Here is a 15948-nt window from a genome sequence, read left to right on the forward strand (position 1 = left end):
TCAATAAATCTGATTGGTTGAAAGAAATATCAGAAATTTGGGTCACGATTTTCATGACGGAGTTGGTGGTGGGTTGTAAGGCTAGACCAGTTGAGAGCCACTGCTTTAGAATACTTGCAAGCTATTTTTTCCTGTCTTTGCTGTCCAATGAACACCATGCGTCTCTAGATTAGGACTATTGGATAAGCTTCAATACCACTTTTGAAACACGTTGGATCAGCATCATTTGTAGTCCTTGGGACAAACATTCACGTTCACCACCAAATCTACCAAAATCTAACACTGATTATTTCTTCGCGACTTTGTGTTCCAAGTGTCCACATTGGCACACCTTCAAAACTCCAAAAACTATGATTTCAGTGTACACCTCAAATACACAGCTAGCTAACGACAAAGCCCTTCTTAACCCCTTCTTTTTTTTTTGCATTTTGCAAATGGAAAACATCAATTTAATGGGGAATGAAGAATGACAAAACCACTTTACGTGTCTCTGCAGTATAAAAAAGGAAAGGGAGCTTAAACCAAGCGTTCATTACACATTGAAGCTAACACCTCCGCGCTAAAGGTAAAGTTAAACAGGATATTAGCACAGTGCACAAATTTGTCTTGGTTTGGTTTGCATTAGCTGTCAGCCACATGTGTCAGACTGCAACAAAAGGAGTAAACATTTGCACCGGCACCTTTATTACAAACCCCAGTGACATTCATGTGGTCCAAAGTGTATCATTAACACTTTGATTAAAGAACATTAATCATAATTATAAAGCCACTCAAAGTGACGGTCACATACACACACCTTGTCCTTGTAGGGGGGTCGGCTCAGACCACCACCAGAGTTAACTGACAAACAAAAGAAGATGTGTTCCCTCTGCACAGGCATGCATATGATAATTGCAGCGAAGGGGAAAAGTGTTTGACTTAAAGCGTTGATGTTGGTGTCTAATGCCAAAGTAATGATGTTGTGGGGGGGAAACATTGGGAACATCAAAGCAAAGTGGGAATTGAACCTGTCAGGCTTCCTGACTTCAAAACAAAACGAAAGTCCCCGTGGGGGTTTAGTTTCCAAGGTCTCTGTTTTAAATCAAACATCAGGATTTAAAGATGTAAGATCCTGTATGATTGGTTTAGATGATATTTGAATCAAAGAAAGGGACTGATGCTTACTTGAATATCAGGATGACAAGGAGGAACACTATCATTCATTTAGTGTTTTCATCATAGACCTTATAAAACCTGGACGTATAGTCTCAGTGACCTCACTTTTTGGTTTCTGAAAAGGCATTTTGAAGCCTGACGATGGTGGTCGCCATATTGGAAATGCAGACTAACTCTAGTAACAGGCAAAGAGTTGGAGCTGAGGCAGGAATTAAGCGTCCTGGTAAACAGCAGTCAATTCAGCCACGCCCCTTATGCACAACAGATTAAAACAGGGTTTTAAACCAGGCTGTAAACATGTTTATTCCTGCTTTAAAAATTGACATATTAACACGTGACTTTTGGGCTTTACCAGCAGCCTCAACAACTGCCATTTGATTTTCCATTCTACATTTGCTTTACTTTTCAACAGGTGGCTCCATACATCTGAGAAATTCAAGTCAACTTTCGTTTGGCTGTTTTTGGTTCTTCCCCCAACTCATTGGGACATATCTGTCTTTTTAGATACTAAATGCTCCGCGATACTCACTAGCTAACTGCTCACTGTGGATACAATTTGGTACTTTATTGTACAGTGGATTCATGAGATGAGATTCATGACTTTTTGACAGAAGTCAGCTGCTAGAACTGTGGTTGCTCAGGGTCAAACTGCAGAAAGACAATTAATAGCCTCATAGAGCTAAGGGGAATAGAAAAACCACTTACTATTCTTTATGGGACCCCTTTTATGTAGCTTAGATTGGTTACCAAACTCTGTACTTTACAGACAGAATGACTTAGGTTCTAGCCTGTACCCATTAAGTCAACTTTTGGCAACTATTGGCTGGGAATGCATTTAGCATAACATTTGGTGCTTATAGTACATTAAACATGTACAAAGAAAATGTATCTTTGGGTAGAAGTACTGTAGCACAAGTAGCTAAAATGTGACCAATACCTAACCCTACACATTACACAGATATTGAATCCTTTGTTGCAGCTTCTAGTTGCCAAACCTTCTAATCTCACTAACTGATAAGGGGCCTTTTGTGGGAAAAAGGATCAACATTTTGGTGTTACATGAAAAGCAAAGAAGGAAATAATGAACCGGGGGGTTTATAGGTGCAAGTTAAACAAAAAAAAGGAGTGAAAGACAGACAGAAGAGAAAATCCAACAAATGTGGAGAAGTAGATTGGACGTCTAATCCGTCTGAAGTGCAAACAACCCTGAGGCAAGCAATAGCATTAAGGAGAAGGGACCAGGCACGTCGAACAAGCTAAGACAGCACTCCCCACCCAGCATCGAGCCAGCCAAACACTGCTCCACCTCAGCCTCTCTGACAAGCCTAAAGACCTTCACAAACACAACCCCGGGGCCCTGAAGATAGAAAGAATGACCCCCTCCTTTCTTCTTCTTCCCTCCACTCTCTCTCTGTGGTGTTTTTACTCGTCTTCCATTCATGAGAGGCAGAAAAACCAAAAGACAAAGTGCGATAAACAAATCTGGAGAGCGGGCGAAGGAATGTTAAGCCATCACCGCGGTCGCGAGCCCCTGCTGCCTTTGTGCTCGCCGGACCTCTGACCTCGGGAGTTCACCATGACCAATCGGGGAACAAACTGACAGCATGTGCTTCGTGGAAAAGGGGATGGAAGGGCTGGGGGTGAGGTGTGAAAGTGGCCATGCCAAGTCTCGGCAGATGGAGGGGGTTGATGTGGTGACATGTTTTAGTTTCCCTGTCCTGTCCTGCCATTTGTTGCCACAACCTTCGAACTGGCTCTTCCATCACAACACAAAAAAGCAAATTCGATTGGTTTGGCAAAAACGTCAGTCTGTATCAGCAGCCAAAACTCACACAAAAATTCCAATTGCAGACGTGACAAAGACCTATAAACAGATAAAACACAAATAAAGTTTGATTTCAACACAAATGGAGGAAAAACCCCCATGACGAATCCATCACATTTATAGTTATTATAGAAGAGTCAGACTGATTACAGTAAAACAGAATCTCAATCATCCTTTATCAATCGTTTCAATCAAGCACATCTGCACCAACCATAACAGACCTTCCATGACTCTCAACCGTACATGGAAACATTACTAGAGAGACTTCCACACAACCTTTTGTTGGAAGGCATGAACTGAAAGATGGATGGACTCACGGGAATGACAAGGGGGATTCTGGGGTGGATTCATACACTGTAACCAAGTCAACAGCAAACATGAAGAAAAGGTAACCAGAGGGCATAAAGAAGCATCTGTCAACGGTTGCGCCAACACACCTATTCCTCACTGTTGTCTTTGGATGTTTTAACAACCTGTTGTTAGGAATTTGCACAGATTCCAAATATCCCGCAGAGTTACAGACTTGGCCCATGCAAGGTTCGGTGTATCCTAAATAAATATCACAAAGGTTATTGTCAATCACTTGAAATTGATGGGTGGCTCTTTGGGTACATGTTTGTACCTTCAAAGACAGAAGTATGAAAACAGAGTTTTCTTCACCTGCCAAGAAAGTCATGAGAAAGACAGGCTGGCATACAATTAGGGAAAACATTATAACGCATTTGATACTCCAAGGCTTTATATTTGGTTTCAAACACTGGTCCCCTTGTGCCCCACCACTGTGGCATTACATTGCAAAAAGTCAATCTTCCACAACAGTTTGGGTGGGGGTATTTCCCAAAGGAGGAAAAAAAAACCTTGATCCCACCTGCACAAGCTAAGACAGATATAGAATTTTATGAGCGGTGGAAACATGCATGAATGCATGTAAGCCACACAGGTTGCAGTCTTTACTGTGGGCGTAAGTTGAGTAACAGCAGGGGCTTTTCAACTGTGCGTTAAACCTGCTATATGTGGTTTATTGGTTTCCTAATGCACTTACTCTGAAGGTGTTTCAGCATTCCTCAGGGGGAACTGCAGGCAGTAAGAAAGAAAGTGGAGGGCGGAAAAACTTATGTCACCTTGAAAATGTGGAAAGATAATAAAGTCTATGACAAAAAAAGTAAAATTTATAATAAAAAGGGAGAAATTAAATATTGCAGACAAAATAGAATCTGCGTCCTTACTCCTCAAACCCACCTCATAAACCACGAGCAGCCTGACCCGGACACATCAAACACCAAACTCTCTTTGGCTCTCAAATTTCAAAACAGCCTCAGAACTTTGTCATAAACTTGACTAATCCCATCCTGACCCAAATCATGAGTGTGTGGTCATGTTTTCACACAGAGCCTATGGGAAATGTAAACTACAGAACTACCGCCGCTAATCATCTGGGAACTTAAGTCGTATTTCAATCAACACACATACGGAATGTATGCCATGAAATATGTAGTAAAATCATGGCTCACGCTTGAGGGTTGATGGGTCTCTCTGCTCTCTCTGCTCTACAATTTGGTGGTTTATGTGCTTATCATCTCAGATATTTTAGAACAATTTCATGCTCTTCTGGTGATACTCCTAAGCTAGTAACGTATGCAACATTGGACTCCGAGACAATTTTCTCAGGGGACAATAAAGTTTTATCAAATAGAATTTCATTGTATCGTATCAAATTATTTTGTGTGACCTATCATTGTATTATATCCTATCATATTGTACCAGATCATATTGCATCATATCATGCCTATCATATTGGATTGCATTATACCATATTGTGTCCAATGGTATCATATCATATCGTATTATGTATAAATACATCAAAAATCCCAAATATTTAATGACAATGGGATAGTTTCAAATCATTTAGCCTTTACAAGCTAGCCCAGATAGCATATGTCTTATCAATGGGTCTGACTATAAATTAAAGTTAATCCAAAGGACGCTTCTGCAAATTGGTTATTTTGCCTTACTGAGAAGACATTTGTTTCCGCCAAAGAGCAATAGCAGATTCTAACATTTGAGAAACAAGACCTTGTAAGTCATTGGCAGTAATGCTTAAAATAATAATCAGTTATCAAACATCACTGCAGATTGATTCAGGTCTCAGAAAAAGAAAGATTCAGGCGATGATGCCACAGGAGGGGTGAAGAGTGTAGGGGGACAACCACTTGCAAATCAAAACCACAAATCAACCAGTGAAGGATTCTCTGACTTGTGGAAGCAATGAGGGCAAAAAGTGATAGGAAAGAGGGGTGTGAGGGGGTGATAATGATTGGGTGAGGGGGTAGGAGGGCAGAAGGGAAAGAAAGGCGGAGGTGGGGTGGGGTGGAGGGGGGATGAGAGTTGAGTTGGGGAGGGTCTAGTAACCGCAAATCAAGTAGTGATCAGTCGCCTCACTTAGTGTTTCTGGAATGTTCCAGCCTATAGCACCTGCAGGGAGCGGGAGACAGCCCGACAAGTCCTGCCAAGCTCTGGAGGAATTCAACAGAGAGGGGGGGAGGAAAGGGGGAGCGAGGGAGGAAAGGGGGAGACAGGGAGGGAGGGAGGGGTGTAAAGGGTTTTCCTTGCACCATTTGTCAATTTGCCTCTCAACAGTTCCATCACATCAGTTTATCTACAGGAGTAACAGACTGTAAACCAAATTGGGCTACAATACGGGTGTTCCACAAAAACGTGCTGTATTAGCTGGGGGCAATATGATGTTATGAAGTGCGAGAAACTCAAGTAAGAAGTCGAGGTGGTCCAATGAGACAAACACAGGACCATTACCCAGGAGTTAAGGATTAGCGTCCCTTGTGAAATCAACAATCTTCTTTAAGGTTTGTTATGTATGTAACGCAACTTTGGGCTGGGATTAAGGTCAAAAACATTATGAAAAATATGTACATAACTTCCCTTACGTGACCGACTTACTTATCGTAACCCAACCATGACTTGCTTTAAACCTAGGCGAGTATTTTCCGTCCCTTATGCGAACCAAAGTGGAACATATTTCTGTTAAAGTTGGAAGGGGAAATCCATGCGTAGACAAGGCAAAACATGACATTGCATATGTAGCTTATAGACTTTGTATCGCTCAGCTACAGATAGTCTTATGTTCCCCGAAACCCTGTTTCCATTTCATTGCCAACTGTTTTAACATACTCGGCCAAAATCCCAATCAGAATTGTTTAGCCAACGTCACAGACATTCATCGCCTGAGCAGAGAGCGTCAAAGCAGCCAAGAAACTCAAGTTGAACTGCTCCTGTCTAAATATAAATTGACCCTCATTTTTGTATCTTTGTATGCATGATTTGTTTTAAAGCATAGCATGAAAGTTCGGGGATAAGTCAAAACACTTGTTTCCTTTAAGTCTGAAAGGGTCAATGTAGAACTGCCACAAGATATCTCAAAGGCATCAGTCCAGGATTTATTTACACTAATTTAAATGTCTGTCTGTCTGTTCCAAGAGTGCCAAACTTGCTCTTTAAACCCCATTAGTCACCACAGATTACACAGTTTGAACAAATGTGTACAAGACATCCATCTAGCATTCCAGCTGGATCAAGAACAAACACAAAGAGTTCATTTCTGTCCAGGTAGAACAGAATCACTCGCTAAAAAAACGTCCACTCCCTCCTCTCCTCCTCACCATTCCTCCTCACCGGTGTGTGATGTTTTCCCTGTGCCAACAGCTGTGTCAGCCCTAACAGACACTTTGGAGAAGGTCCTGAAGGTTTCCCCTCTATCCCTGCATGTTCCCTAAAACATCATTTTTAATTAAACCATCACAGACATTAACTGCTGAATGTGAAAGTAATCTCTAAAGATAACAACCAGGATAAAGAAAGGGGGCTGCCTTAAAGCGATGTAAAGTGGGTTGTGGTTTGATTTGAAAACTAATAAATGATGCTAACTTTTCATAAAACACACGTAAATGTAGGTGAATGTGGCTAGATTATCTTTCACATCTTTAGCTGTCACCTCGTGTTAGCACTCTACTTGTGCAACATTAGCCAAAGAAGATCTCTTTAGCTAGTTTAAACATACTGTTAGCATCATGTGGATAGGCCTAGTTAGCAAACTGGAGAGCTATCGCAAGCAAAATAATGCTCTAATGTTACGCATAGCCTCTGCCAAAGCTAGCAAAGCAGCATACCTTGGCCGTAAACAATAACCAACAGATTTTTATTTTAAGCTAGCTACGAAGGAAACATAAAATTCAAACGATTTTTCCAAACCGGCAAAAAAATACACCACAGGCTTCCATCTCTAGTTCAGCAGTGTTACAAATTGGAAGACATTAGTGCTAAAAGCCAACATATCTGCCGATATCCTTTCAGTTTCCACCGGTGGCAAGTTAGGCATGATTTCTTAGAGGTGTTGCTAAATGCTAGTTGCAAAGTAACAAAAAAATGTTGCAAGATACTTCATCAAATTCTTGTGAAAAGAGAGCCAATATGAACAAAATAATTCCATAAAAGTGACTCAATTAAATACAATATATCCAATTTTTACCAAGTTCCAGGCTCAATATTATCGCAGTATGTGATCTGGTTGTCACAGCACTTTAAATATTCAGAAACACTTTTATATATCAGATTTCTATTCCCATAAAATCAGGTTGTTTGCAGAGACAAAGGGCCACTCAATACCCATATGTCTGTATGGTTAACAAAACGTTAGTAGCTAGAGTGCTAATGCTCTGTCGTCCTGCAAACTGACATAATGTAACTTAGAAACAAGCATGTTAAGTCTTATCTAAAAACAGTAATAGCCTAGTAGCTACCTGACTAATGCTGCACCAACCAAAGACCCAAGATTACAGCAACCCAGACCACCCAATGAACTCACATCTGTCGGTCACTCAAACCAATACAAACGCACACGTATTAATCCACCAAGCCTCCCAGTCACCCACCCACCCACACGCACATATACAAGACAAAACATCAGGGAGGTGGGAAGTGGGTGGAGGAGTCAATTCAAAGTCAATGCAGCTCCATCAGCTGAGTCCCATTGAGACGCAGGAAGCTTTCTGCTGCTGAATCGCTTTAATGTCACTCAGTCAGCGTCTCTATCACAGCCGACGTTGAATTTAAAGAGATTCAAATAGCATTGAATATTCCACTTTTTGACAACCTTATATTGAAGTTTCTGAAGTTTAGGGACAGCAACGAAATCTTGGGAGATATCAAAGAAAGGTATTGCCCAATTTGATTATCCTCTACCAAACGTTCTACAAAATGACCAAGAAAGAAGCCATGTCGGCCGCTGTCAGTCTGACTGACGCCATCAAACAGCACAACTGGGTCTTTCTTATTCTAATTCAGGAGGTAATGGCTGTAGTGCTGCACTGACCCTTCACCTCACAACTTAACCTGACCCCTTGTCATCACAGATGGCCAGTCTGTGTCTCAGTAAATCCTCAGTTTCCTTTCAAAACTCAAAATGTTCACTCAAAGCCTTTTGAATACTTTATCAGTTGCCATTTGGTTTTACATTTTGTCACTCTTCTTATGCTTGTAGCATCAACTATGCAATCACTGGAACTCAGAGAAAAGTTCATTTCTATGCTACGCCAAGACAGGTTATTGTTGTAAAACCAGCACATGTTAGTTCAGTTTAGGCATTTTGGCTAAGAAGAAAAGATTTGTGAGGCGGGGTTACACCCTGGACTAGTCACCAGTGAATCACAGGGCTGACATATAGAGACAGAGAAACTTTCACGCTCAAACCTATGGGCAATTTAGAGTCACCAATTAACCTAACGAGCATGAGCAATGGCCCCCTCCAGGTACTCCGGCATGCATGATTAAGCCGGAGTACCCCGGGGTGTAACCCCGCCTCTCACCCAATGATGGTTGGAATTGGCTCCATCCCCCTGCGACCCCAAACAGGGCAAGCAGTAAAGATAATGGATGGAGAAAAGATCATATTCAGTAAAAAATAAGCACCTATGTAGAAAGTCCTAATGACTCATATTTTACATTATTTAAAAAACAAATGAACCCAACGTTGACTTGGACTGTCTTGGGTAAAGGTCCTACATTTGACTTTTCTCACTCTTTATTCTACAGCACCATCACATCAAAATGTCATGCAACGGTAGAGCGACCAAAAGATACTCAAAGTGAACTCAAACTTCAAGGTTTTACAGCATAGGGGTATTGACTAAGAGGGCATATGTGATGAGATTGGCGTAAGAAAACAGGGTTAAGAATCTTTTCAGGAGTTACAAAAAGTAGAGGGTTTAAGTCACTTGTTGCCAAAATTCATATTAGCAGATTTGTGAGACATGAATGAGATTTCATTTTCCGCTGAACCAAATGTTCATATCTGTTTATCCTTTAAAAACACCAGAAGGTAAAAAAGGTACAATAGGAAACCAGTTTAAGAGCGCTTTAACATCAAACTAGTTTTTAACTCTTAAACTGTCCTTACATAGTTTTGAATGGAATCAAATAGAAAGAACTAGGCAGGTTTTCTTTGAGGGCTAAAATGTGGCTTGGTGAAAGCATGCTTCCCTAATAATCTCCTTTACCTACATATTCATGAGTGGGCGGGGCTTGACTTGCAAATGACAGTGAGCGGGCACACTCAAATGTGAGCTGCTTTTTTTTTTTCGCTCCCTCGGGCTACAAATAAAATGCAAACTTCAGTGTAAAACAAGCAAACATCGTCTGCATAGTATGTTGCAGCTTTAAATCCAACTGAATGTTTAATTTAAAGCCAAATGACTGTCAGAATAAAATACAAGTGCGAGAAAACAATGACAGACATGTGATTAAATCTTATGTATAGTGATATTAAAAAAAAAAATCTTCAGATGTGAGTCAGACTGAAGACACCCACAGGGTGACGCGTGGAGCACTGACTGCATGTAGGAGACCTGTGCAAGGGTGCAGGTCTCTGCAATGGACAACATGCGCATGAAAAAATGTCTTTGACCGTATAACCAATGCAACAAACGACATTGTTGAGTCATTTAAAAAAAAAAAAAAAAAAAAGTGGAATCATGCAGATTCTGTTACTTTGGTGCAGCTGTCTGCAGCAGAAAGACGAAAAGTCTCCAGTAATTACACAGACAGTCGCCATGCAAAAAAAAGAAGCAACAGATTCATTCAGTCTGTTTCGGCTCACTAAATAAACCGAGAGGATCCACTTCACCTGAAGGAGAGGAATAGTAAACAAACTGCACTTACTCCGTGCGCAGATCTCACCGCCACGGCGACTGCTATCACACAAATCCTGCGAAACAAAATAAACATTTTTGTTAGTGTGTTTATTCCAGAGATTTATCCGGCAGGTTACCTGCTCCGGAGCTGGGCTAAAGTAGCTCCGCGCAAGCCGCGAGCAACGCCGCTGCTGCTGCCTGCAACTTCACTTTAGTAAGAAATATTCACAAAAGGCGATTTTAAAGAGAAGTTGCTCACAGGAATTTCATTTTGATCCGACTGGCAGAGAGGGAACCACAGGTCGAGACTCGACTCCCTTGTCTTCACCAGCAAGGCTCTTCAAACGCGCTCATCCACGGCTCCAAAAAACCCTGTCATCTACCCGGAGACACAGAAGCGAGAGATAAAGTAGTCCCCCCCAGCAACCGACAAACGCAACCCTTCTGTTCACACTAATACACTCACACACACAGCGTCAAGCGCTAAAACACAGCCGGCACAGAAAAGCCTCTGTGTCCGTGATTTCTTTCATAAAATCAGAGCTTATCCAACTCACCAAAGTTGCAGCGGTGAAGTCGCTGCTGCGCTCTCCGGGCTGTTGCGCTTCAACTCAGCAGCGCTCCACAGCAGCAGGAGAGGAGGGGCCAACAACACATGTCATTCATGCCCCCATACCTTTGGCTACAACTGAGTTTTTACCCTCGAACACGGAGCAGAAACTCTTCAGACTGTCTGCTGACTGCAAACGGGACTGTTCTGTCCCCAGCTGGACTCGATAATAGGTTTAGTCCTTTAAAAAAACTCCTAAAACCTGAAATACAAAAAAAGCCCCGTATATTCACGAATCACAAGTATAATCTAATAAAAACCTTTTTTTGTAGTTTTTGTTATTTTTGTATTCCTCTGCAGTATGATCATTACATGTCTTAAAAATAGTTTCTCAACATTTACTTCAGTTTTATGATACTTAATGCTACATTATCACTTGTGGTATCTTTAAAAGTGAAATTATACTCTTTTAATGTTCTACTAAGCAGTATGACATGATGTTGGTGATGGTCATTTTGCGGAAAACGTAAAAAAAAGTGTATTTTTTAACTTAAATCAATGACCTGTCTTTGTTATATTACAGCGTTATCATATATCTGAGGTATAAAGGCTTGTACTTTGAATTGCTTTGCTGATGAAATGTGCTATAAACTTGCCTTGCCTTGAATAAGATCTAATAAAATAAACTTAATTTGAACATCTCTGTTCTAATCTCTGCTATAAATATGACACCCATGGTTACTGAAGTTGTAAAAAGTATTGAATTAGTATGACAACACCGTTTATTTCAACATTTATTTTCAAAAAGAGTTTGTTGCCATTGAGCAAATGTTCGTGCCTGATGTATATAATATTTAGTATAAGTCTTTTTTCTTCCTCTGCATCTTGTTTGGAGCTGTGGCGTTCCACAGGGCTCCTTCCTGGGTCCTTTGCACTTTTGAACTCAGCCGAATAATCAGTACCGTCATTGCTCTCATTATTACACCTGGTCTTTGTTTGCTATATGGCGTATAGGAATAACACACCAAGATCAAGATGAACTTTATTATCCCACAAAAAGCACCATTTCCACCATTGGTCCAGTTCAGTTCGGTTCCACATTGGTACACATTAATTGGCAATTCCACTGTTAAAAGTTTGGAATGGTACCAAAATGACCGATCAGTCGTACTTTTTTGCTACCCTTCTTTTGGGGTGCCAAGCGTGCTGATCTGACCCTAAAGGTCGGAGCTAGTCGTGTGACAGCTGTAATAAATGACAAAAACAAAACAGTGACATGTTTAAATATCCTGTGGATTTCTAGATTAATTTCAAGCTGTTTTTATGACTAATGTCAGCGTGTAGCATCGTCCCATGGATGACCTCGGAGGTCCAGACCTCTGCTGGACATCCTCCATTGTTGCCAATGTTTACTGTGTCGCATTCTTCTTCTTCCTTGAATTTGTTGGCGGGCAACACTGCATCATGCTGCCTTAATGTCACACTATAACGAAGCTATCACTATCTGGCTTACACTCTGCTTACCAAGTAAGGGTCTGGCTGTGAAAACACAATCAAGATCAGGGTTTACGGTACCAAACCGTACAAAACCAAACCATACTGAACCAAACCTGGATCACTCGGTGGCATCAGGGCAGTGAGAAATTTGTCTTCGGCTCTTCACCCAAACTGCAGCCATGAAAAGAAAACATTCAACAGGTTAAAACCAATGTTTCCAACCATTTTTCTGTTACATCACATCACATTTTTCACGATGGCTAAGATAGTTTTTCGCTTTTTCTAACTAATAATGGGCAAATGTTAAAGACAGAAAACGTCAGATGATATTGTTAAAGGTGCTCATTACTTCATGACCGTTACCTTTACCTCAAAGACAAAGGTATTCTGACAAAGGTCACCACCAAAACTTTGGTTTAAAGATCACATTCTGGAGCCCTTTAAAACCAAATGTTTTGAGTTAACATCTTTAGGATGTAGTTCCAGTGTATCCTATCTGAAGCTTTCAGAAAAAATGTCAGACCTAAAACCCTCAATTTTCCAACCAATGTTGAATTCAAGGTCGCCATTACACTATTCAAAAGCTTCACTGTTTTGAAGTTGATACAATGTGGAACATGTGAATGGTTACCAAATTTTGTCTGTTTGAGAAGTGACGAATGGGGGATCTAGTTATACATTCAGTTATTCATTCACTCTACAACTCTACAATTCTACAAATCATTTAGCAGACGCACAAGCTTTAAGTCCGATCGGATACACAGGTGCTGACAGGCATTGCACAGGCATTGCATAGATTTGCTAACCCAACATTGACGGCTGTTCTTCAGAGCTCTGATCAACATAGAAAACCATCTTAAAATCGTCGTTATCAAACACTTCTGAAATGTTCTGCCTCCAGTTAATTGAACACCTGTGCCCTCTTTGAATTCAAATGCAAAAAAGCTGATCTGGAACCAGAATTAGAACTGGAGGACCATTAAGTATTAGGCTGTATTCAAATTCATAAACTGGCAACTTTCTGTAGTGTTTAAGCTTGAAAAAGACATCATGATATCAATCAGAGTCAAAAGGTAACATAATCAAACTCTTTGGAGCCCATAATAACTCATTTTGATATTAAGGTTTAACAACACTCAGTGGTGGACCCAGAGATCCCCAAACACTGCTAGGCCACTAGTGGTGCCCCCTTACAAAATAAAGTCTAACATGTGTAACGTTTGGTATGAAAGAAATTAGTAATAGCCATTTTAAGGGGTCTTATCACAGACTGATACTGAAGACTTCTAGTTTTGAACATTTCATAAATAAAAGTGTTAACACCTGACATCGTAGCAGCATCTATGAATAATGCGCCACAATCTTTAATAGCTTTCTTACTTCCATTCAGGAGGATTTAACTGTAAACTGAGAAAGAAATAAAATGATGTTGTTCTTTTTTTTCTAATTTAAAGTGTCTACTTTGTCTCATTCTGCCAAGCAGCCTCCCCCATGTCAGGAGTCAAAAGTGAGTATTTGACCTTTAATAATCTGGCAGGAATGCAACATGCCCGGGCGTATAGAAAATGTCAAATAAAGGTTTAATGTCAAAGCTTTTTTTCTGCAGCCTCGGGCGTCGGGTAGGATTGGATACACAAGCAGAAAGAAGGCACCATCAGGTTATCCATCCGCCCCTTTGCGAGGTCCTAACATCCAAGTGGAGGCGGATTAAAAAACAGCAGAAACCAGAAAATGTTTTATGGAGTGAGGCGTTGCACATCGATGCTCTCTTTTTTTTTTGTGCGTAATTCACCAAGGAAGTTTATCTTAGATGAGCTGTGTGTCTTTAGTGCTATAGGTGCAGGGTGCTCATATCAGTGCGCGCCCTGAGTTTTTTGGGAAGTAGATCCGGCTGGGGCAGGTTTGCAAGTCGAGGAGAGAAAAAGTTTAGTGAGGGGGACTGCAGAGGCGCACGGTGCCAGAGCCAGGACCACTAGGGAGCCTCTGCTAAGCGCAGCAAACAGCCCGACACGCCGAGCCGAAGAAGAAGGAGAAGGAGAAGAAGTGTTTTCACATTATTTTATTCTTGCGTGCTTGGGGGGTGAAGAGCAGGGCTATGACACGCGATTAAAAAAAAAAAAGCCGTGCAGTTTGTGAGTGTTAACGCAGGCGGATTCTTGTGTTATTCCCCCCCCCTACTCTCTCAAGATGAATAAAGACTTGAAGAGCCTGCGACAGCTCGCCGTGCCTCTGCTCCTCCTCGCCCTGAGCGTCGCGGTGCAGCAGGCGGACTCTGCGGTAAGTCCGGGTTCAACCTATTTTTTTGTATTTTGTTTTGTTGCAGATTTCACAGGTTTTAATATCAGGCGAGAGGAACCCGAGAGACCCTGCTGCCCTGAGTCAGCCGGCGCCGGGACACCAACCGGCTCTCCCAGCAAAGGTTTATAAATAGAGAGGCTGCTTTATAACAAGAGCTTTCTGCTCTAATGATAATAATAATAATAATAATCCCGACGCTGTTATACTCTTTGTTGCAATGAAAATCATTTTTTTTAAAAGCTTTCTGTTGGGTGTTTAGGACACTTTATTTAATCCCTCCCTCACGAGCTCCGCTTTGTAGTTTTTTTTCCATGGAAGTCCCGGACGGAGTTTCTTGCCCTGCACCGTGCGCATCACGTTTCCTCTTCCCTGTTCTGTTCCGTGCAACCGGGCAGGCAGGCGACCTTGTAGCAGCACGCCAACCGTGCAGGTTGCTCTTTCTTTTTTGTCCCCCCCACAGTCTGCATGCGTTTCAGTAAGCTGGATGTCAAAGATTGACGCGAGATGTTGAGCTGTGGAGTTGTTCAGCGCGCAGTGCAGATCGCTCATAAAACTACAAACTGCTTCAACTTCAAGTTCTGGGATTGATAACTTTGATAATAGTGCTGTTGAGTCTGTTTAATACAAGGCACTAGTGCGCGTTTTTCTCTTTGATAATATGATCGTAAAGCGTCAGAATTTGACGCTTTGGGGTAAAAAAAAAAACACAAAAAAAACCCACCGTGGATTTTGAGTTTTACCTCCCCTGCAGGTGTGTTAGGCTTTATGTTGACAGCCCCCTCTTTCTCACGCATACTGACGTGCACTTCAATAAAATGCACTTTTTTTCTCTTTCATGGTTGTGTTTGCGCCTTAAATCATGCAGAATAAGAATCTGTGCTGCCAGTAGAAACACGACTTCAGCGTCTCCAAAGTGCATCAAGATGTAATTCCTCCATACACTTGACATGTATTAGTAACAGAGATCCAGGAGGGGTGTGTGTGTTTGTGTTTGTGCATACTTCAGCCCGCGTTTGTTTGCATCTGTGGCTCTTTTTATTGCAGCTGCAGCGCTCTCAACCCCTGACATCTCTGACGTCTCCACACCACATTGTAAACGAGTCCTCATGTAATATTCAAATAGCAATGTGCTGTAGCATGATGAATATTCATGCCTTCATTAATAATTCATGAATTCCTCTTACATGCTGATAGCCCCGCCCCCCCTTAACACCAGGGCCTGCCCAATCAGGCCTCGCACACTTCCTGTACATCAGAATGTGTGGTATGAGCCTGTAGGTATACAGAACACTTAGTGTGACTTTTTTTGTTGGAGACTTTTATTTCCTTACATTTTGCATCCCGTCTTTTACGTCAGGTTCATATCCAATATGACACATCAGTGAAAGCACTTTTAATAAGTTCAGAGTGGCTCTAGGAGAGGA

At 41.5% G+C, this 15948-nt stretch overlaps 2 protein-coding genes across 4 annotated transcripts in view; one reads left to right on the forward strand and one right to left on the reverse strand.

Annotated features, from left to right (window-relative positions):
• Nucleotides 1-10850, reverse strand: part of col4a6 (collagen, type IV, alpha 6) — a 114346-nt gene extending 103496 nt beyond the window's left edge. For all 3 annotated transcript variants that reach the window (XM_065950433.1, XM_065950432.1, XM_065950431.1), the window contains exons 1-3: nucleotides 10737-10850; nucleotides 10439-10558; nucleotides 10208-10253 (exon numbers count right to left, since the gene is read on the reverse strand). In XM_065950433.1, the coding sequence (XP_065806505.1) occupies nucleotides 10208-10253; nucleotides 10439-10449 (57 nt within the window). In that variant the 5' untranslated portion in view covers nucleotides 10450-10558; nucleotides 10737-10850. The remainder of the gene's footprint in view (nucleotides 1-10207; nucleotides 10254-10438; nucleotides 10559-10736) is intronic.
• Nucleotides 10851-13999: 3149 nt separating this feature from the next.
• Nucleotides 14000-15948, forward strand: part of col4a5 (collagen, type IV, alpha 5 (Alport syndrome)) — a 45132-nt gene continuing 43183 nt past the window's right edge. Inside the window, exon 1 of the mRNA XM_065950307.1 lies at nucleotides 14000-14503. Within this exon, the coding sequence (XP_065806379.1) occupies nucleotides 14414-14503 (90 nt within the window). The 5' untranslated portion in view covers nucleotides 14000-14413. The remainder of the gene's footprint in view (nucleotides 14504-15948) is intronic.

This window comes from Labrus bergylta, chromosome 22, assembly GCF_963930695.1.
Source record: "Labrus bergylta chromosome 22, fLabBer1.1, whole genome shotgun sequence".
NCBI lineage: Eukaryota > Metazoa > Chordata > Actinopteri > Labriformes > Labridae > Labrus > Labrus bergylta.